Source organism: Bos mutus, chromosome 13 (genome assembly GCF_027580195.1).
Source record: "Bos mutus isolate GX-2022 chromosome 13, NWIPB_WYAK_1.1, whole genome shotgun sequence".
Classification (NCBI taxonomy): domain Eukaryota; kingdom Metazoa; phylum Chordata; class Mammalia; order Artiodactyla; family Bovidae; genus Bos; species Bos mutus.
The window spans coordinates 37918833-37942836 of record NC_091629.1 but is presented as its reverse complement, the minus strand read 5'-3'; the positions used below and the strand labels follow the sequence as shown (position 1 = coordinate 37942836).

At 39.3% G+C, this 24004-nt stretch overlaps 1 protein-coding gene across 2 annotated transcripts in view; it reads right to left on the bottom strand.

The window, feature by feature from the left end:
- Positions 1–22320, bottom strand: part of LOC102285099 (tyrosine-protein phosphatase non-receptor type substrate 1) — a 39371-nt gene extending 17051 nt beyond the window's left edge. For both annotated transcript variants that reach the window (XM_070381345.1, XM_070381344.1), the window contains exon 1: positions 22194–22320. In XM_070381345.1, coding sequence (XP_070237446.1) covers positions 22194–22266 — 73 coding nt within the window. In that variant the 5' untranslated portion in view covers positions 22267–22320. The remainder of the gene's footprint in view (positions 1–22193) is intronic.
- Positions 22321–24004: the final 1684 nt, after the last annotated feature.

Genomic DNA, 24004 nt, shown 5'->3' with positions numbered 1-24004 from the left:
TGTGTCATTTTCTTTTTCTGGTGTGGCTTTTGGGATACTAGTTCCCCGACAGGGGTCAAACCTGGGCCGTCTACAGTGAAAACTCAAGAGTCCTTGCCACTGGACCCCCAGGGAATTCCCCGTGTCATCTTTCAGATTCCACATGTAAGTTATAAGGTAGTTGTCTCTCTCTTTCTAATTTAGTTCATTTAGTATGATAATCTCCATTCCCTTTTTCAAGGGATCTTCCTGACCCAGGGATTGAACCTGGGTCTCCTGCATTGCAGGCAGATTCTTCATCATCTGAACCACCAGGGAAGCCCACGATAATCTCCAGTTGGTCCCTGCTGCTTCAAATGGCATTATTTCATTTTTAGTGTGGGTTTGAATAGTATTTCATTGTATACACATACCACACTTCTTTATACATTCAGCTGTTGATGGACTTCAGTGTTGTTGCTGTATCTTAGATATTGTGAATAGTGCTGCCTTGAGCATACGGATGCATGTATCTTTGTGGATTAGAGTTTTGTCTGGATATATGCCTAGAAGTGGGATCACTGGATAATATGGCAATTCTATTTTTATTTTACTGAAGAAACTTCATACTGTTTTCCATAGTGACTGTACCAACTTCCATTTCCACCACCAGTGTAGGAGGATCCCTTTTCTCCACATCCACTCCAGTATTTATTATTTGTAGAGCTTTTAATGATGACCATTCTGACTAGTGTGACATGGAACCTCATTGTAGTTTTGATTAGCTTTTCTCCAATAATTAGTGAGTGTCTTTTCATATACCTATTGGCCATCTTTATCTCTTTGGAGAAATGTCTACTTAGATTTTCTGCCCTTTTTTCAATTAGGTGTTTTGCTATTTTGTTGTTGAGTTACATGAATTGTTTATCCATTTTGGAAATTAAGCCCTTGTCAGTCACATCATTTGTAAATATTTTATCCCATTCCATATGTTGTCTTTTTGTTTGGTTTATGATTTCTTTTGCTGTGCAAAAGTTTATCATTTGATTAGATCCTACTTCTTTATTTTTGTTTTCACTTGTACTGCCTTGGGAGACTGATGTAAGAAAACATTGCTACAATTTATGTCAATGAATGCTTTGCCTGTGATCTGTTCCAGGACTTTTGTGATGCCATGTATAATACTTAAGTCTTTAAGACATTTGGGTTTATTTTTGTGCATGGTGAGAGGGTGTGTTCTAATTTTATTGACTTACATGCAACTGTCCAACTTTCTCAATGCCACTTTCTGAAGAGACTGTCTTTTTCCCATTGTATATTGCCTCCTTTGTCAAAGTTTAATTGAATGTAGCTTCATAGGTTTATTTCTGGGCTCTCTATTCTGCTCCATTTATCCACATGTCTGTTTTTGTGCCAATACCATACTGTTTTGATTACTGTAGCTTTGTATCATAGTTTCTGATGTCTGGGAGGGTTATACTTCCTGCTTAGTTCATCCTGTTTGGATGTTGAATTCTGTCAAATGCTTTTTTTGCACCTATTTGGTAAAAGTCTTTACCAAAGGAGAATCCCAATCCAGGGATTCATCAGTCTTGTCAAAGCTGATATTGGATAAAATGGAACCAGATTCATCAATGGTTGACAGTCTTTTGTTCCCAGCATTGCCACTGGCTGGTTAGCCTCTGTTGAGAAAAGCCAGAGCTGATTTTTGCTCTTCACTTAGTTGAATGCTGCCAGATGTGTCACACATGAGCATCTCTCGAATCAGCTGAATCCGTCTTTCCAGCTTTTCACAGTCAGCCTCAGCTCACTGTCTCTGTTTGATCTCTACATCCACCTGATCATGTGGCTTTTGTGTTTTCTTTTATGATGTGGTATATCACATTGATTTATTTGCATATGTTGAATCATTCTTGTGAACTTGGGATGAATCTCATTTGGTTGTAGTATATGATCTCTTTTATGTATTGTTGGATTTGGTTTTCTAATATTGTGTTGAGAATTTTTTCATCTATATCTATCAAAAATATTGGCTTATAATTTTCTTTTTTGATGGTGTCTTTGTCTGGTTTTGGTATCAGAGTGATGTTGGCTTCATAGCATGTCTTTGGAAGTGTTCCCTCCTCTTAACATTTTGGAAGAGTTTGAGAATTATTAGTAAAAGTTCATCTTTGTACGCTTGGTGGGCTTTACCTGAGAAGCCATCTGGTCCTATACTTTTATTTGTAAGGAGGTTTTTTTTTTTTTTCTTAGATTAAAAAATATGTATTTATTTTTATTTAATTTTTTTTTGGCTGCAGTGGGTCTTTGTTGCTGCATGCTGGCTTTCTCTGGTTGTGGCAAGTAGGCTACTCCTCCTTGTAGTATGTGGGCTTCTCATTGTGGTGGCTTCTCTCATTGCAGAGCACAGGTTCTAGGCATGTGGGCTTCCATAGCTGCAACACATGGCCTCAGTATTACAGCTCACAAGTTCTAGAGTCCTGACTTAGTAGTTGTGACATGTAGGCTTAGTTGCTCTTAGAAGTGGGATCTTCCTGGACTAGGGATGGAACCAGTGTCCCTTGCATTGCAAGGAGGATTCTTAACCACTGGAGCACCAGGGAAATCCCCAGGAGTTTTAAAATTACAGATTCTATTTCACTTCTAGTGATTGGTCCATTCAAATTATCTATTTCTTCTCGGTTCAAATTTGGTGGACTGTATGTCCATATCTTCTAGGTTGTCAAATTTGTTGGCATATAATTCATAGGATTATGAATTCATAGGATTCTCTTATGTTCTACATATATATATATATATATACACATAAGATATATATATGTGTGTGTGTTTGTATATATATATATATATATATAACTGATACTGCAGTATCCGTTGTTATGTTTCCTTTTCCATTGCTTATTTTGTTTATTTGGGTTCTCCTTTTTCTTCTTGGTGAGTCTGGCCAGAGGTCTGTCAATCTTCTTTACTCTTTCAAGGAATCGGCTCTTGGTTTTATAGATTTATTCCAAAGTTTCTTTAATTTCTATTTTATTTATGTCCTCTCTGACCTTTATTATTCTTTTCCTTCTGCTGACTTTAGATTTTGTTTGTTCCTTTTTTTCTAATTCTATTAGGTTAGGTAGGTTAGATTTCTAACTTGAGATTTTTCTTGTTTTTTAATGAAGGCCTATGATACTTCTCTCTTAAGAACTGTTTTTGCAACATCCCATAGATTTTGTGTGGTTGTGTTTTCATTATCATTTGTATTCAGGTATTTCTAACAGAAGCAGAAGATTTTAAGAAGAGGTGGCAAGAATATACAGAAGAACTGTACAAAAAAGATCTTCATGACCCAGATAATCACGATGGTGTGATCACTCACCTAGAGCCAGACATCCTGGAATGTGAAGTCAAGTGGGCCTTAGAAAGCATCCCTATGAACAAAGCTAATGGAGGTGATGGAATTCCAGTTGAGCTATTTCAAATCCTAACAGATGATGCTGTGAAAGTGCTGCACTCAATATGCCAGCAAATTTGGAAAACTCAGCAGTGGCCACAGGACTGAAAAAGGTCAGTTTTCATTCCAATCCCAAAGAAAGGCAATGCCAAAGAATGCTCAAATTACCGCACAATTGCACACATCTCGCACGCTAGTAATGTTCAAAATTCTCCAAGCCAGGCTTTAGCAATACATGAACCATGAACTTCCAGATGTTCAAGCTGGTTTTAGGAAAGGCAGAGGAACCAGAGATCAAATTGCCAACATCTGCTGGATCATGGAAAAAGCAAGAGAGTTCCAGAAAAACATCTATTTCTGCTTTATTGACTATGCCAAAGCCTTTGACTGTGTGGATCACAATAAACTGTGGAAAATCCTGAAAGAGATGGGCATACCGACCATCTGACCTGCCTCTTGAGAAACCTATATGCAGGTCAGGAAGCAACAGTTAGAACTGGACATGGAACAACAGGCTGGTTCCAAATAGGAAAAGGAGTACATCAAGGCTGTATATTGTCACCCTGCTTATTTAACTTATATGCAGAGTACATCATGAGAAACACTGGGCTGGAAGAAGCACAGACTGGAATCAAGATTGCTGGGAGAAATACCAATAACCTCAGATATGCAGATGACCCCACTCTTATGGCAGAAAGTGAAGAAGAACTGAAGAGCCTCTTGATGAAAGTGAAAGAAGAGAGTGAAAAATTGTCTTAAAACTCAACATTCAGAAAATGAAGATCATGGCATCTGGTCCCATCACTTCATGGGAAATAGATGGGGAAACAGTGAAAACAGTGGCTGACTTCATTTTTCTGGGCTCCAAAATCACTGCAGATGGTGATTGTAGCCATGAAATTAAACGACGCTTACTCCTTGGAAGGAAAGTTATGACCAACCTAGATAGCATATTAAAAAGCAGAGACATTACTTTGCCAACAAAGGTCCGTCTAGTCAAGGCTATGTTTTTTCCAGTGGTCATGTATGGATGTGAGAGTTGGACTGTGAAGAAAGCTGAGCACCGAAGAATTGATGCTTTTGAACTGTGGTGTTGGAGAAGACTCTTGAGAGTCCCTTGGACTGAAAGGAGATCCAACCAGTCCATCCTAAAGGAGATCAGTCCGGGGTGTTCATTGGTAGGACTGATGTTGAAGCTGAAACTCCAATACTTTGGCCACCTGATGCGAAGAGCTGACTTATTTGAAAAGACCCTGATGCTGGGAAAGATTGAGGGCAGGAGGAGAAGGGGATGACAGAGGATGAGATGGTTGGATGGCATCACCGACATGGGTGATGGACATGGGTTTGGGTAGACTCCAGGAGTTGGTGATGGACAGGGAGGCCTGGTGTGCTGCAGTTCATGGGGTCACAAAGAGTCAGACACGACTGAGTGACTGAACTGAACTAAGGTATTTTTAAATTTTCTCTTTGATTTCATCATTGAGCCATTGGTTTTTTAGTAGATTGTCATTTGCTCTCCATGTAATTGTTTTTTCTCATTTCTTTTTCTGTGGTTGATTTCTACATTCAAGCCATGTAGTCAGAAAAGTTACTTGAGATAGTTTCTATACTCTTAAATTTGTTAAATCTTGTTTTGTGCCCCAATATGTGGTCAATCTGAGAAAATGCTCCATGAATACTTAAAAAGAATGTGTGTTCTGCTTTTGGGGGGATATAATGTCCTGAAAATGTCAATTAAGTTTAACTGTTCTTTTATATAATTTAGGATCTCTGTTGCCTTACTGCTTTTCTCTCTAGAAAATCTGCCCATTGATGTGACTGGGGTGGAAAGTCTCCTACTATTCACATCAATTTCTTCCCTTGTATCTGATAGTATTTGTTTTATGTATTTGGGTGCTCCTATATTTAGGTGCATATATATTGATAAAATTCTCTTCTTATGTTGATTCTTTTATCATTTTATAGTGTCCTTTATTCCTTTGTGGCCTTTGTTAAAATCCAGTTTGTCTGATATGTGTATTGCGACCCCCACTTTCTTCTCATTTCTATTTACATGAAATATTTTTTTCCATCCACTCACTTTCAATTTATGTGAGCCTTTTGCCCTAAATTGGTTCTCTTGTATGCAGCATTTTGTAGGCTCTTATGTGTTTTATCTAATCTGTCTCTCTGTGTCTTTTGATTGGACCATTTAGTCCATTGACGTATAAGGTAATTATTGATAGATGAGTATATATTTATTGCCATTTTAAGTTTTTCTTTCCCATTGGTTTTATATTTCTTCTTTCTCTCTTTCTTTTTCTTTTACTTTTTTCTTTTGTGGTTTTAAGATTTTCTTTTGCATTATACTTATGTTCTCTTCTTTTTGTTTTGTGTGAATCTATTGTGTGTTTTAAATTTGTGGTTACCCTGTTTTACGAGTATGTCAATATCGCCTATAACTATTTGTCTAAGAAAGAAAGAAAGGAAGGAAGAAAGGAAGGAAGGAAGAAAGACAGAAAGAGAGAGAGAGAAAGAAAGAGAAGTCGTTCAGTCATATCCAACTCTTTGCGAGCCATGGACTGTAGCCTGACAGGCTCCTCCATCCATGGGATTTTCCAGACAAGAATACTGGAGTGGACTGCCATTTCCTTCTCCAGGGGACCTTCCCAATCCAGGGATCAAACCCAGGTCTCCTGAATTGCAGGCAGACTCTTTACCTTCTGAGCCACCAGGGAATCAGGTATTTTGCCTCAGACTGGTAGTCATATTGGCTCAAACGCATTCTAGGAAATGAAGAAAAAAAGTACATTTTCTTACTCTACTTTCCCACATTTTATGATTCTGATGTCCTCTTTTACATTTTTCATGTTCATTTTGGCTATTATCATTTTCATAGATATTTAAAATGAAAAAAAAATGTGTACTAGCTTATTTAGATGATTTGCTTTCCAATTGTGATTTTTCTCTTTCGCATATATTCTTACTTCTCTTGTAGTTAGAGAAGACCTTTCAGTATTTCCTTTAAGATAGATTTAGTATGGCTATTTTTCTCAGTTCTGCTTGCCTGAGGAATTCTTCATCTCTCCTATTCTAAATGATAATCTTGATAGAGAGAGGATCCTAAGTTGCAGGTTTTTATTTTTCAGGACTTTGAATATATTTTGCCACACCCTCTGGCCTGCAATGTTTTTGTAGAGAAATCAGCTGATAGTCTTACAGGGTTCTCTTGTAATTAACTCTTTTTCTCTTGCTACATTAAGAAACCTCTTTTTATAATTTTTACCATTTTCATTATAATATGGTTTGGTGTAGCTCTGTTTGGGTTTACATTTTTGGGGACCCTCTATGCTTCCTGTACCTGAATATATGCTTCCTTTTTAGGTTTCAGAAGTTTTCAGCCATAATTACTTCAAGTACATTTTTAATCCACTTTTCTCTTTCTTTCCCTTCTGGAATCCCTATTATGCATAGATTGATGAGCTTTATATTATCCAATGGGGGTCTTATATTGTTTTCATTCTTTTCCTTTTGACTTTCTCTCTGCTGTCCTGATTGGGTGATCTCCAATATTTTATCTTCCAGATCACCTGTTTGTTCTTCTGCATCATTCATCTTACTATTCATTGCTTTTAGTTCAGTTTTGTCTTGGCAAATTAGTTTTCTAATTTCTCTTGGTGTTCTCTATAGTTAAAGGTTTCTTTCTTTCTTTTTTTACAGCAGTCTATATTCTATTGATATTTAGTTAGTTCAGTTGCTCAGTCATGTCCAACTCTTTGCAACCTCATGGACTGCAGCACGCCAGGCTTCCCTGTCCATCACAAACTCCTGGAGCTTGCTCAAACTCATGTCCATTGAGTTGGTGATGCCATCCAACCATTGCATCCTCCGTTGTCCCCTTCTCTTCCTGCCCTCAATCCTTCCCAGCATTAGGGTCTTTTCCAGTGAGTCAGTTCTTTGCATCAGGTGGCCAAAGTATTGGAGTTTCAGCTTCAGCATCAGTCCTTCCAATGAATATTCAGGACTGACTTTCTTTAGGATTGACTGGTTTGATCTTGCAGTCCAAGGGACTCTCAAGAGTCTTCTCCAACACCACAGTTCAAAAGCATCAATTCTTTGGTGCTCAGCTTTCTTTATAGTCCAACTCTCACATGGCTACTGGAAAAACCATAGCCTTGACTAGACGGACCTTTGTTGACAAAGTAATGTCTCTGCTTTTTAATATGCTGTCTAGGTTGGTCATAGCTTTTCTTCCAAGAAACAAGCATCTTTTACTTTCATGGCTTCAGTCACCATCTGCAGTGATTTTGGAGACCAAGAAAATAAAGTCACTCACTGTTTCCATTGTTTCCCCATCTATTTGCCATGAAGTGATGGGACCAGATGCCATGATCTTCATTTTCTGAATGTTGAGTTTTAAGCCAACTTTTCACTCTCCTCTTTCACTTTCATCAAGAGGCTCTTTAGTTCTTCTTTGCTTTCTGTCTTAAGGGTGGTGTCATCTGTGTATCTGAGGTTATTGATACTTCTCCCGGCAATCTTGATTCCAGCTTGCGCCTTATCCAGCCCGGCATTTCGTATGATGTTCTGCATTTAAGTTAAATAAGTAGGGTGACAATATACAGCCTTGACGTGCTCCTTTTCCTATTTGGAACCAGTCTGTTGTTCCATGTCCAGTTCCAACCGTTGCTTCTTGACCTGCATAAAGATTTCTCAGGAGGCAGGTCAGGTGGTCTGGTATTCCCATCTCTTGAAGAATTTTCCACAGTTTGTTGTGATTCACACAGTCAAAGGCTTTTGTGTAGTCAACGAAGCAAAAGTAGATGTTTTTCTGGAACTCTCTTGCTTTTTCAATGATCCAACGGATGTTGGCAGTTTGATCTCTGGTTCCTCTGCCTTTTCTAAATCCAGCTTGAACATCTTGAAGTTCACAGTTCACATACTGTTGAAGGCTAGCTTGGAGAATTTTGAGCGTTACTTTGCTAGCATGTGAGATGAGTGCAATTGTATGGTAGTTTGAACATTCTTTGGCATTGCCTTTCTTTGGGATTGGAATGAAAACTGACCTTTTCCAGTCCTATGGTCACTGCTAAGTTTTCCAAATTTGCTGGCATGTTGAGTGCAGCACTTCAACACCATTGTTTTTTAGGATTTGAAATAGCTCAACTGGAATTCCATCACCTCCACTAACTTTGTTCATAGTGATGCTTCTTAAGTCCCACCTGACTTCGCACTCCAGGATGTCTGGTTCTAAGTGAGTGATCACACCATCACAGTTACCTGGAGATCTTTTTTTGTATAGTTCTTCTGTGTATTCTTGCCACCTCTTCTTAATATTTTGTGCTTCTATTAGTTCCATTCCATTTCTGTCCTTCATTGTGCCCGTCTTTGCATGAAATGTTCCCTTGGTATCTCTAATTTTCTTGAAGAGATCTCTAGTTTTTCCCATTCTATCATTTTCCTCTATTTCTTTGCATTGATCAGTGAGGAAGGCTTTCCTATCTCCCCTTGCTATTCTTTGGAAGTCTGCATTCAAATGGGTATATCTTTCCTGTTCGCCTTTGCCTTTAGCTTCTCTTCTTTTCTCAGCTATTTGTAAGGCCTCCTCAGACAACCATTTTGCCCTTTTGCATATCTTTTTCTTGGGGATGGTCTTGATCACTGCCTCCTGTACAATGTCATGAATCTGTCCATAGTTCTTCAGGCAGTCTGTCTATCAGATCTAATCCCTTGAATCTATTTGTCACTTCCACTGTATAATGTAAGGAATTTGATTTAGGTCATACCTGAATGTTCTAGTGGTTTTTCTTACTTTCTTCAATTTAAGTCTGAATTTGGAAATAAGGAGTTCATAATCTGAGCCACAGTCAGCTCCAGGTCTTGTCTTAACTGACTGTACAGAGCTTGTCTATCTTTGGCTGCAGAGAATGTAATCAATCTGATTTCAGTAATGACCATCTGGTGATGTCCATGCGTAGAGTCTTCTTTTGTGATGTTGGAAGAGGGTGTTTGTTATGACCAGTGTGTTCTTGCTATGACTAGAAAGCCTATTCTATTGATAACCTTTCTTAATTCCTTAAATATTTTCATCATCTCCTGTTTGAAATCGGCATCTATTAGACTAAAGAGGTCTGTTTAATTATTTGTTTTTTCAGGGGAATTCTCTTGGTCTTTTAATCAGCAGTGGTTTCTCTGATTCTTCATTTTACTTACGTTTTTCTTATTCTGTGTGTTTAAAAGAAGCAATTATCTACTGTTTTCTTGGAGGGCTGTTTATTCATGGGAGTGTCCCTGTGTAGCTTGTGTGGGTTTAATATTCTTGGTGCAATGACTATTTTTAGTATGTGTCCATGTCACAGCTTTCCTCCATGTGTGTTGGTCATTATTCCCCTTATAGGGGGTATGATGATATAGTGGCTGGTGCCCAATTCTGGGGTTCTTAGCAGTGGTGGTGGCTCGTGTGCACCCCTCAGAGCATGCAACAGGGTGAAGGCAGCTTGTGACCACTCCTACACAGTCTTATTCTCTACAGCATTGGAATATATATTTTTACCACCAGAGGCATTCACAACTGAGCGTCATTTCAGCTTTGACAAGCCACTTCACTCTTTCTGGAGCTATTAGTAATTGCCCTCCACTCTTCCCCAATAGCATCAGTTCAGTTCAGTCGCTCAGTCATGTCCGACTCTTTGTGACCCTGTGAACCGCAGCACGCCAGGCCTCCCTGTCCATCACTAACTCCCAGAGTCCACCCAAACCCATGTCCATTGAGTTGGTGATGCCATCCAACCATCTCATCCTCTGTTGTCCCCCTCTCCTCCTGCCCTCAATCTTTCCCAGCATCAGGGTCTTTTCAAATGAGTCAGCTCTTTGCATCAGGTGGCCAAAGTATTGGAGTTTCAGCTTCAACATCAGTCCTACCAATGAACACCCAGGACTGATCTCCTTTAGGATGGACTGATTGGATCTCCTTGCAGTCCAAGGGACTCTCAAGAGTCTTCTCCAACACCACAGTTCAAAAGCATCAATTCTTCGGCGCTCAACTTTCTTTATAGTCCAACTCTCACATCCATACATGACCACTGGAAAAAACATAGCCTTGACTAGATGAACCTTTGTTGGCAAAGTAATGTCTCTTCTTTTTAATATGCTATCTAGGTTGGTCATAACTTTCCATCCAAGGAGTAAGTGTCTTAATTTCATGGCTGCAATCACCATCCGCAGTGATTTTGGAGCCTAGAAAAATAAAGTCAGCCACTGTTTCCACATCTATTTGCCATGAAGTAAATTGGACAGCTTCTGACCTGTGGGACTCATCTTCTGGTTTCATTTTTTTTTTTTTTTTCATACTGCTCATGGGGTTCTCGCAGCAAGAATCCTGCAGTGGTTTGCCTCCTCCAGTGAACCATGTTCTGTCAGAACTCTTGACTATGACTCATCTGTCTTGGGTGGCCCTGCAAGGATTGGCTCATAACACTGTTGAGTTACGCAAGCCCCTTTACCATGACAAGGCTGTGATCCATGAAGGGTATGTATAATGTATGTGTGTGTGTGTGTATGTGTGTAAAGTGGAATATATTTGTTGTTATTGTTCAGTTGCTCAGTCATGTCTGACTCTTTGTGACCCCATGGACCCCATCCACTATCTCCCAGAGTTTGCTCAAACTCACGTCCATTGAGTTGGTGATGCTATCCAACCGTCTCGTCCTCTGTTACTCCCTTCTCCTAATGCCCTCAATCTTTCCCAGCATCAGGGGCTTTTTCAGAGAGTCAGCTCTTCACATCAGGGGCAAAAGTATTGGAGCTTCAGCATCAGTCCTTCCCGTAAATATTCAGGGTTGATTTCCTTTAGGATTACGGCTTTGCTCTCCTTGCTGTCCAAGGGACACTCAAGAGTCTTCCCCAGAACCAAAGTTCAAAAGTATCGATTCTTCAGTGCTCAGCCTTCTTTATGGTCCAACTCTCACATCTGTACATGACTACTGGAAAAACCATAGCTTTGACTATGTGGATCTTTATCAGCAAAGTGATATCTCTGCTTTTTAACACTCTGTCGAGGTTTGTCATAGCTTTTCTTCCAAAGAGCAGGTGTCTTTTAATTTCATGGCTGCAGTCACAGTCCACGGTGATTTTGGAGCCCAAGAAAATAAAGTCTGTCAGTGTTTCCATTTTCTTCCCCCATCTATTTGCCATGAACTGATGGGACCAGATGCCATGATCTTAGTTTTTTGAATGTTGAATTTTAAGCCAATTTTTCCATTCTCCTCTTTCACCTTTATCAAGAGGTTCTTTAGTTCATCTTAACTTTCTGAGGTTATTGACATGTTTGGATTCCAGAAATCTTGATTCCAGCTTGTGATTTATCCAACCTAGCAATTCACATGATGTCACTTGGTCACGACTGAGTGATTTTCACTTTCACTTTTCACTCTGCATATAAGTTCAATAAGCCATGTGATGATATATACTCTTGACATACTCCTTTCCCAATTTTGAACCATTCCGTTGTTCCATGTCTTGTTCTAACTGCTGCTTCTGAACATGCATATAGGTTTCTATTTATAATGTAATATTGCTCAGCCGTAAAAATGAAATTTTGCCATTTGCAGCAAAATAGATGGAATTGGAAGGCAAATGAAATAAGTAAGACAGAGAAAGACAAATAGTGTATGATACAACTTATATATGGAAAATAAAAAATACAGCAAACTAGTTAACATAACAATAAAGAGACAGACTCAAAGATATAGAGGACAAACTAGTGGGGACAAAGAAAGGAAGAGGAAAATATAGGCTAAGGGGTGAAGAGGTGCAAATAATTACATATGAAATAAGCTACAAGGATATATTGTACTACACCAGGAATACAACCAATATTTTATAATAATGATAAATGGAGTATAACCTTTAAAAATTGTGAATCACTATGTTTTACACCTGTAATTTACAAATTATTTTACAGCAACTATACTTCAATATAAAGGAAAGAGCCCATATTTCCATCAATAGATGAATAGATAAATTAAATGTGAGATATATATATATCATAACATATCATATCATATATATATGATATCATATATCATATATATATATCATATATATATATATATAATATTTCAGCCCTAAAAGCAAACATATCTTATATCATATATATATATATATACATAAGCAAACATATCATATATCATATATATATATCATAACATATATATATATATAATATTTCAGTCCTAAAAAGCAAACATATCATATATCAAATATACATTTTATATATATATATATACACACACACATATACATATATATATATATAATATTTCAGCCCTAAAAAGCATTTTGATACATCATGGCATGGATGAACCTTAAAAATACGCTTAGTGAAATAAGCCAGATAAAAAAGGACAAATAGATGATTCCACTTATGGTACATAGAATAGGCAAATTCACAGAGAAAAAGTAGAATAGATGTTTCCAGTGGTTGCAGGGAAAAAGAAATGAGGAGTTACAGTTTAATGAATAGATTTTCTGCTGCTGCTGCTAAGTCACTTCAGTCATGTCCGACTCTGTGCGACCCCATAGATGGCAGCCCACCAGGCTCCCCCGTCCCTGGGATTCTCCAGGCAAGAACATTGGAGTGGGTTGCCATTTCCTTCTCCAATGCATGAAAGTGAGAAGTCAAAGTGAAGTCACTCAGTCGTGTCCGACTCCCAGTGACCCCATGGACTGCAGCCTACCAGGCTCCTCCATCCACGGGATTTTCCAGGCAAGAGTACTGGAGTGCGGTGCCATTGTCTTCTCCAAGATTTTCTGCTACAGATGTTGAAAAAGTTCTGGCAATATGTACTGTAACGCTTCACAACACTGTGAAGGTCCTTAGTGCCACTTTGTATCCTTCAGTTCAGTTCAGTTCAGTTCAGTCGCTCAGTCGTGTCCGACTCTTTGCAACCCCATGAATTGCAGCACGCCAGGCCTCCCTGTCCATCACCAACTCCCGGAGTTCACTCAGACTCATGTCCATCGAGATGGTGATGCCATCCAGCCATCTCATCCTCTGTCGTCTCCTTCTCCTCCTGCCCCCAATCCCTCCCAGCATCAGAGTCTTTTCCAATGAGTCAGCTCTTCGCATCAGGTGGCCAAAGTACTGGAGTTTCAGCTTTAGCATCATTCCTTCCAAAGAACACCCAGGACTGATCTCCTTCAGAATGGACTGGCTGGATCTCTTTGCAGTCCAAGGGACTCTCAGGAATCTTCTCCAACACCACAGTTCAAAAAAATCAATTCTTCGGCGCTCAGCCTTCTTCACAGTCCAACTCTCACATCCATACATGACCACTGGAAAAAACATAGCCTTGACTAGACAGAATTTGTTGGCAAAGTAATGTCTGCTTTTTAATATGTTATCTAGGTTGATCATAACTTTCCTTCCAAGGAGAAAGCGTCTTTTAATTTCATGGCTGCAATCACCATCTGCAGTGATTTTGGACCCCAAAAAATAAAGTCTGACACTGTTTCCACTGTTTCCCCATCTATTTCCCATGAAGTGATGGGACCAGATGCCATGATCTTCGTTTTCTGAATGTTGAGCTTTAAGCCAACTTTTTCACTCTCCTCTTTCACTTTCATCAAGAGGCTTTTTAAAAAGTTCCTCTTCACTTTCTGCCATAAGGATGGTGCCATCTGCATATCTGAGGTTATTGATATTTCTCAAAGTAGCTAAAATGGTAAATTTTATGTTTTTTATATTTTACTGCAAAAAAAAAAAAAAAAACAAATGAGATCTGAAACATGGTGATTGCCCCAAATAAAGCTTTTGAACTGAACCAAATGGTTCAAGGAAAAATAAAATGTGTGATTCTACACTTGATCTTAACCAAAATGCCAAGGAGTGATAAATGTGTGATTCTAAATGTTGATACATTTGAGGAAACTACAAGTGAATAGGAAGGTAGAACCATGGGGACAAGCAAGCAAGGAAACAGCAAATTCCAAAATCATGTTTTGAAAAGAATTGCAGGTGGCTGACTACATTTGGACAATGAGTTACAAGTTAAAGGGACACAAGTCACCATGGGGCCAATTATTTTACTACAGGTGCAAATTTACCAGATTGATTTCACTGCCTCCTTAACTACCCAGTGTGGGGAGCGAGCTCCACCCGTGGCAAAGGTCATGAGGAAGGAGGCTCGGCATACGCAAAGGCGGGATCAAGCCTCAGGAGTCCCCCTGGAAATTCTCGAGCATCTACCCCCAAAACCAGAGTCTGCCTACTTTCTGCTTTGTGCTTTCACCTACACCTCTGACTTTACAGGGGGCTGTGCCCCAATACCTCTCTCTGAAAAAAGAGTTAGCTTACAGCTCCAGCTAATAATTCCTGGGTGTGACAGTGTTTAACCTACAAACTCCTTTGGAAATCCTCTAGCCTGCCTGAATAGGTTTTTCCGGCCACATGTGATTGTTCAGAGCCTCCCAACTCCTGTGAGAGGCAGGAGATGTTCTAAACTGTCTAAATACAGATTCCTTTGAGCAGTTAAAAGATTGATTAGAAATTGTATTGGTGAAGGGTTTTTCACTTATTGAGCCAATGTTTGCTGCTAAGTCTCCATACCCCTTACCTACTGTGTCCTTGGCACTGTATTGATTGATATAATGGGTGTATAGAAATGTAAGTAGTAGCCTCAGTGTTTGTAACCTTGGACTCTTGAGTTAATTCTTTTCTTGATTGAGCCCACCTCACCTTTGCCCTATAGGAATGCAGCTTTGTCCAATGCTTTTTTGGAGGCTGGTGCCTGACTTTGGAATAATCACCTTTAGAGAAAGATAAGTTTCTTAAAATGTTAACAGGCCTCCTGGCCAGAAGATGATGTAAATCACCTGAACTTTTGCATATGATAAGTTTGAAAGCCTGGCTTCGATTAGAACCAGGAACTGCTGTCCTTGCATGACTCCACCCCTTCCCCCATTATCCTCTATGCACAACTTAAGGTATAAAAAACTATTTTGGAAAATAAAGTGCGGGCCTTGTTCACCGAAACTTGGTCTCCCCATGTCTCTCTCTCTCCCAAATTCTGGCTGAGTCTCCATCTGGAGCGCGGAACCCGCCATGCTTGCTAATTATGCCTGGGCTTCTAAGATCCGACCGGGGAGGCCTCAGTGTCTCCTCTCCTTTGGGAGAATGGAAGGACGCCTGCGGCCTACGTAAGTGGTGCAAACTTCTTGTCTTGAAGTTTTATTGGTCTCCCGCGTAAACCAAGCTACTCAGCCTCTTTTCTCCACTGAATTTTCCTACTGAGCTATCCTCATCCTATTACTCTTTATATCTTTGATAAAATATTTAAATAAATAGGTCGCCGACGCCGTCCCCACTTCGAATACCCTGGATCAGCCGGGGCTGGTCCCCGGCAACCCAGTTTCTGGAGATACAGAGAAATACAAACATATTACTTATCTGAAATGTTCTATTAAACAGGCAAGGGTCTAATTACAGGGGTATAAATCAGAGGAGCAGGATGTTTTGGTGCCACAAACAAATTCTGTGTTCTTTTCTGTTTCTTCCCTACTCCTTGAGTAGAAAATGTGTGGTTCATCTTTGCGGAGTGTGAGCTGGTAACCCACTCACTTCAGTTCAATTCAGTCACTCAGTCATGTCCTACTCTTTGTGATTCCATGGACTGCAGCATGCCAAGCTTCCCTGTCCATCATAAACTTCCGGAGCTTGTTCAAATTCATGTCCATCGACTCAGTGATGCCATCCAATTATCCCATCCTCTGTCATCCCCTTCTCCTCCTGCTTTCAATCTTTCCCAGCATCAGGGCCTTTTCCAGTGAGTCAGTTCTTCGCATCAGGTGGCCAAAGTATTGGAGTTTCAGCTTCCGCATCAGTCCTTCCAATGAATATTCAGGACTGATTTCCTTTAGGATTGACTGGTTTGTCTCCTTGCTGTCCAAGGGACTTTTAAGAGTCTTCTCCAATACCACTGTTCAAAAGCATCAGTTCTTCCGTGGTCAACTTTCATTGTGATCCAACTGTCACATCCATATATGACTACTGGAGCTTTGACTATACGGACATAGGCACTATTTGTAACCAATCATGCCTCCTAAAGAGGGGACATGCTATTACAGGGTAAGTACCGTGATGTGCCAACATCATCAAATGGTTTAGGTTTTTAAGTCTAGACCAGATTGAGGTTAGGGAAGTTGAACTGTTAAGATAAAAATTGGAAGAAATAGGAAAGAACATTGGAGGGAGGAATGGAAGGAGAGGAGGAGAGGGAAGAGAATAAGGGTCAGGAGCCAAAGAATTAAAAAAAAAAAAAAAAAACTACTATCTGTGAATCAAGAATTATTCTATTTATATCTCTGCTCCAGGCCTTTCCTCTGAACTCTGAATTGAATGTCCAACTATATACTCATCATGTTCTTTGTATAGATATAACCATCTCACAGTTAAAACATCTAAAACTGGACTGAATTTCCCCCCACATTCTCTGTATCTCAGCTGAGCCCCTCTTCTTCTTCCAGATTGTTAAGGAAATTAAGTAAATAGTCTTGTTTAAGCTTCAGAGACAAAGCAGAGCAGGCCTGTGGCCTTGCTTCTAACCTGCCTGGACACTGCCCTGACTGTGAGTGCCCTGACTTGCCTGCTGTGAGTGCAAATCTTGTAGCACCGTGGATAAGAATCTTAAAATTGTTGAGCCCCTGGAGGGGCCCTGGCTAAGCAAGTCACAGGCTCAACATTCCAAGTTTTACATGACAAAAAGCATTAACATGAAACCAGAGCTGCAGTTTGCTCACAGATTGATGATGATATCAGTTTGCATTCTGTGATTATACCTGGGAATCCCGAACTGCAATTTTTGAACTCTCACTTACAGAATGGACATGCTGCCTGGGACCTTTTCCCAATTAGGACTCCAGATGTGCTGTGTCATGGGGACTTTCCAATGCTGTTTGAGTCTGGATGTTGGTCAAAACCCAATTTGTTGATGTATCCTCTGCTGTTGCTATTTTTCTCTCTCTTTTTAATGTTAGTATATTGAAAGTAAGCTAGATAATGCTCTAATCAGTTCAGTTCAGTTCAGTCAGTTAGTCGTGTCTGACTCTCTGCGACCCAATGGACTGCAGCAAGCCAGGCTTCCCTGTCCATCACCAACTCTGGGAGTTTGCTAAAAACTCATGTCCATCGTGTTGGTGATGCCATCCAACCATCTTATCCTCTGTCGTCCCCTTCTCCTGCCTTCAATCTTTCTCAGCATCAGAGTCTTTTCCAGAGTCAGTTCTTCACATCAGGTGGCCAAAGTATTGGAGTTTCAGCTTCAGCATCAGTCCTTTCAATGAATATTCAGAACTGATTTCCTTTAGGATGGACTGGTTGGATCTCCTTGCAATCCAAGGCACTCTCAAGAGTCTCCTCCAACACCACAGTTCAAAAGCATAGATTCTTCAGCGCTCAGCTTTCTTTATAGTCCAACTCTCACATTCATACATGACTACTGGATTTGTATACAATGAGTAGCTTATTTTGTTAACAAATCCTTGGAACCTGGGACAAAAGTGAAAACTTTCACCAAAACACAGATGCAGAAGTCTCAAAACCTTGGAGCCTTTTTCTTCTACCTCAAATCCTATGCATCAGAAAATTCTGTTGCTTCCTCATCAGCATGCATCTGGAATCTGACTTTTTTCTCTTATCTCTACTAGCTCCTGCCCAGGTGCAAGTCACTTTTACAATTTTTTTTTTTTTTTTTTTGCATGAATGTGATTGTCTCAAATGCTCTGCTTGTTTCTCAGTACTCTTGCCTGGAAAATCCTATGGACAGAGGAGCCTGGTAGGCTGCAATCCATGGGGTCACTAGGAGTTGGATACAACTGAACAACTTCACTTTCACTTTTCACTTTCATGTATTGGAGAAGGAAATGGCAACCCACTCCAGTATTGTTGCCTGGAGAATCCCAGGGATGGGGGAGCCTGGTGGGCTGCCATCTATGGGGTCTCACAGAGTCAGACACAACTGAAGTGACTTAGCAGCAGCAGCAGGTACTTGTTTCTATATTTTGTATAGTCTGCTCTCAATCAAATAGTAGAATAAATTAAAACTCATGTCAGATTATGTCACTTCCCTCTTCAAAACTATGAGGGCTGAAACTAGGAATAAACCTACCTAAGGAGACATAAGAGTTGTATACAGAAAACTAGAAGACACTGTTGAAAGAAATCAAAAACACTATAAATAGATGCTCATATTGTTCTTGGACTGGAAGAACCAATATTGTGAGAATGACTATACTACCCAAAGCAATCTCAGATTCAATGAAATCCCTATCAAATTACCATTGGCATTTTTTTCATAGAACTAGAAAAAAATTCACAATTCATATAAAACTATAAATACCCCGAATAGTCAAAGTAATCTTGAGCAAGAATAATGGAGCTGGAGGAATCAACCTTCCTGACTTCAGACTGTATTACAAAGCTCATCATCAAGACAGTATGGTATTGACACAAAAACAGAAATATAGACCAATGGAACAAGATAGAAAGTCCAAAGATAAATCCACACACCTATATACACCTTATGTTTGACAAAGGAGGCAAGAATATTCAACGGAGAAAAGATAGTCTCTTCAATAAGTGGTGCTGGAAAAACTGGACAGCTACATTTAAAAGAATGAAATTAGAACACCTCCTAATACCATATACAAAGATAAACTCAAAACAGATTAAAACATAAATGTAAGATGAGAAACTATAAAACTCATAGAGGAAAACATAGGCAGTACAGTCTTTGACATCAATCACAGCAAGATCCTCTATGACCCACTTCCTAGGGTAATGGAAACAAAAAAATAAACAAATGGGACCTAAGGGACCTAATTAAACTTAAAAGCTTTTGCACAACAAATGTAACCATAAACAAGATGAAAAGACAATCCTCAGAATGGGAAAAAAATAATTGCAAATGAAGCAACTGACGAAGGATTAATCTCCAAAATCTACAAGCAGCTCATGCACCTCAGTATCATAAAAAGAGACATTTCTCCAAAAAAGACATACAAGATGGTTCAGAAACACATAACAAATGCCCAACGTTGCTTATTATTAAATAAATGCAAGTCAAAACTACTTCATCCCAATCAAGTTGGCCATCATCAAAAAATCTATAAACAATGAATGCTGGAGAGGATGTGGGAAAAGGGGAACACTCTTGGTGTTGCACTCTTAGTGGAAATATAAATTTTTAAAATAATTCATTTATTTTAATTGGAGGACAATTACTTTACAATATGGTGATGGTGCTTGCCTTATATCAACATGAATTGGCTGCAGGTTTGCATGTGTCCCTGCCATCCTGAACCCCCCTCCCACCTCCCTCCCGACCCTATCCCTCTGGGTTGTCCCAGAGCACCAGCTTTGGGTCCCCTATTTCATGCACCGAATTTGCACTGTTCATCTATTTTACGTATGGCAATGTACATGTTTCAATGCTATTCTCTCAAATCATCCCACCCTCACCTTCTCCCATTGAATCCAAAAGTCTGTTCTTTATATCTGTGTCTGGGAACATAAATTTACATGGTCACTATGGAGACCAGTATGGAGATCCTTTAAAAACTTGAAATAAAACTACCTTAAAAAATAAATAAATAAAATAGGGCACGCTCCTGGAAAAGTTTGTGTCCAATAAACTAAATGAAATCTTAAAAGAAAAAACTGCAATGGCAACCATTTCACTCACAGCAAAACCAAATCCTTCAACACAGGAGGATGATTCTACTCTCAGGACTTTTGTACATGCTGCTCCCTGTCAGGAAGTCTCCTCCACCGGATAACCACATGGCTCACTTCAGAATTTTCTTTTCAACTTTGCTCACAATTCCCCTTCTCAGAGATGCCCACCCAAGATTACCAGGCTTGAAATACATTGCACCCAACATATTCTCCCAATTTGTTATCTAGCTACTCTTTTAAAACACTTATCACTTTCTAACATACTATGTTATTTAATTAAGTATAAGTCTATTGTTTATTGTCATTTCTTCCACTAAGCTAAATATCCATGAAGACAACTTCTTAGTCTCTTTTATTCACCAAAGTACCCCAAGTTCCTTCCTGCAACTTAGAAAGTATCCAAAAAATATATGTTGTTTGAATTGCCCACTGTGACATCTCCATGAGACACTGAATTCTATTTTAAGTGGACATTTCTCTGGAAATTATTAGTATATCAGAAGTTGAGTTGTCCACGTAGGTCAGTTTATGAAAAACAAAAGAAATTTGCATTTATACAGGAGGAAGAAGAGCCCAGGAGAAGAAAACCACAAACCTTCTTTCCCATACTCCATACTTCTCCACACCCATTAGCAGAAGCTGCAGAAATATCATGGGATGGAAAAATATCACAGTATCAAGAAGAGCCATGGTTAAACTCATGAGCTCAACTACCAGGTTGCTTGAGTTCAAATCACACCTTTATCAGGTACCTTGAACTGAGTAACCTTGAACATTCCTTGCTCAGTTTCCTTATCTGTAAGGTAGGGGTTCACAAGAGGATCTAGCTTGGATATAATGATCACATGAGTAAATGCTGTGGGCATTTCCAACATTGCCTGGCACATGCTGAGTGGTCAATAAAATGAATAGTTATTACTCATTAGCTTTCCTGAGGCATGGAAACTTCAGATAGCATTAGATTTTATATATATATATATATATATATATATATATATATATATATATGTCTGTGTATATATATATGTTATAGATATGGATATGGTTATAATTATAGATACAGATATGGATATGAATATATAGGTGGTATAGGCAAGATTCTTGTGTCTTTTATCCCTCCTTTCCTCCTCACGTCTATCCAGCATGGAAGCAGAGACTAAGATAACAATGCAGGAAATTCTACCCTTTAACCAAGAGAAAAGTTTTCTTAAGAATTTGAGTGAGGGTAAGGGGTAGATTTATAGAGAAGTAGAAAAGGAGAGATGTTGCTAAAGACCTCAAAAACTGAACCTTCCATGTAGATTGAAAAATGTTTTAAGGGGAAGAACAGAAAAAGTCTTCTTGAAATACCACGTGTCTGGAAACACTTCCTCATACCCACACATACATACACGCACATACACACACATAAACACATTCACCCACAAACATGTATTAAAAAGTACCCTAGCAATCTAATGTACAAGCTGTTTTGAGCATTAAAAGAAATTATAACACATATTAAAATCTCAGTAAAAATGTCATTGCATAGGACCCTTGCAATATACTGAAAAATTTGAACCCTTCTCTGAGTGGCATGATGGGTGATGACTAATATATTGTTTGCTTCTTGGTATTTTCTGATATTTCTGCAATTGGGCTCTTCTGAGAAGCTGAGCAGCACAATATTATTCAGAGAATCAACTCTGGAGCTGGACAGCCTGGATTTGAATCCTGTGCTCCACTGCTTTAGATAGGTGACATTGGACAAGTTACTCTGTGCTTCAATTTCTCCATTTACAATTGGAGTAATAGTTATCACACAGGGATGTTGTGAGGGATGTTTAGTTAAGTAAATATGCACAAAGCTGTTAGAGTTTGAAACATCCTCTGTTTGGAAGCCTCTGGTAACCAGCTGCATATGATGGATCTACAGAGAAAACTCAGATCCCTGATTTCATGCTCTCAGATAAGGCCCAGCCTTTGGCCTTCTGTGACTGCCTCGGGTAGCATACCCATGTTTACATGGAGACCCTAAAAGCACAGGGACGGGGGAAAGTCCAGGGGACAGGGAGAGGGGATTCTACTCTAAGCAATGCTCACCTGTGAGTCCCAGGAGTAGAGTAAGCAACAGGCAAGAAGGAGGCGGCCAGAAGTAGCAGGCAGAGAATGTCATTGTGGAGGCCAGCGGAGCTGCTCTGTCCAGACGTGTCAGTTGGGAGAACTTGAATTTCTGTGCTCTGTGGAGAAGAGAAAAGCTCCACCTATCATTATATAAAAGGAAGTGCCTATGATGGGGTGAAATGTCTGTGAGAAAGTTATCTGCTTCTGGATTCTTGTAGTTCCTGTTTCTAGACAATGAAATAGGACTCGGGGAAAAAACATAGGTACAAGTTATGAATTTCGTGTTTTCAGAGAGATTGGACAAGCCTAGCAGAAATAATGCTTCCTCCCTACCTGGGGTCTCTGCTTTCTCCTCTGGGTGCCTTGCCCCATTCATGGTGACCCTTCTTTCAAAAGCACCAGGCAAACTCACATATCCCAAGAGTATCTGTGATTATGGTCTATCTCCTAAAGACACAAGCCCAGGACCCTAGGATGTGACTGGTTTGTGGTCTCCTTCTGTACTTGCCTCAGCAAAGACATGCTCTTTGCTGGAAAAAGGAAGAGGGTTCACCAGGACCTTCTCTATTTTGGGATGGAACCAGATCAGCACCTGAAATGATTTCCTATTCCAAACCTTTATTGATGTCGCTAGTGAAATTTAGCCCAATTGCAAAGTGCAATGTGGACCTAGACTGGTACGGCCAGCATCCAAAAAGGGAATCATTTTCTCCTTCCTTTGGGAGAAGAAGTAGATTATATGACCCAGAAATTATACTTCCAGGCATTTATCTCAGAGGAGTGAAAACTCTGTCCATACAAAATCTGTGCACAAATGTTTTAAAATGTTTCTTTTTGAGTCAAAGCAGTGGAAAAATCAAAATGTCTAATAAAAAGGAAGAGTTTAACAACCTTTCTACATAGGAAATACTATTCAGCAGTACAAAAAAAATGAGTTATATACGAGTACAGCTTTGTGTCTTGAAAGCATTATGTTGACTGAACAAAGCCAGTCTCAAAGTATCACTCCACTTGCACAACATTATCAAAATTTTATATATATATATATATAACTGAATGGCATTTGGCAGAGGTTTGGTTTGGTGGGGATGTGTGTCAATTTGTCATGCTAGCACACGGGAGACTCTGTGGCTATGGAATGTTCTGCAGCCTGCCCATAGTGGTGGTTATACATACACAAAAAAGGATCAACATAAACCAAAATTAAGAGTGTTACAAACTCAACTATAAATAATAATCTCATAGTAATAATAACATGGACACTACTAAGCTATCCAAAATTATAATTATATTAGAGTAATAAGGAATAACATGTGCATATGTAGCATAGGTCAGGAATAACAGAACATTGCATCCTCATCCTCCACACTGGGATGTCTATAAATAATGCCTAAGAGTGAAAAAAATCAAGAAGTATCAGTAAGCATACTATGTGACATTTGGCAGTGAAACCTAAAATCATCAGTTTAAAGAGTTGAAAGTGGTTTTGTCTCAGAGGTGGAGAATGGCAGGAGGTTAGAGAGACTCCAGTTTTCATATGTATAACTTGTAGAACTACTGGACTCATAAACTACCTGCATATGAAACTTTAATAAATATAAAGATGATTGGGTTGATGTCAATAGAGTTACACGTAAAAAGAATGCCCTTACTGTTCAGCAATGCTAATAACTTTCAAGCTTGCTGGACAAAACATTGATGATCTACATCAAATACAATCTTATAGTCAAAACTACTGAAAGCATTAATAATAATTTTTAAAGATTCCATAAGCTAGAAAGTATTGAAGA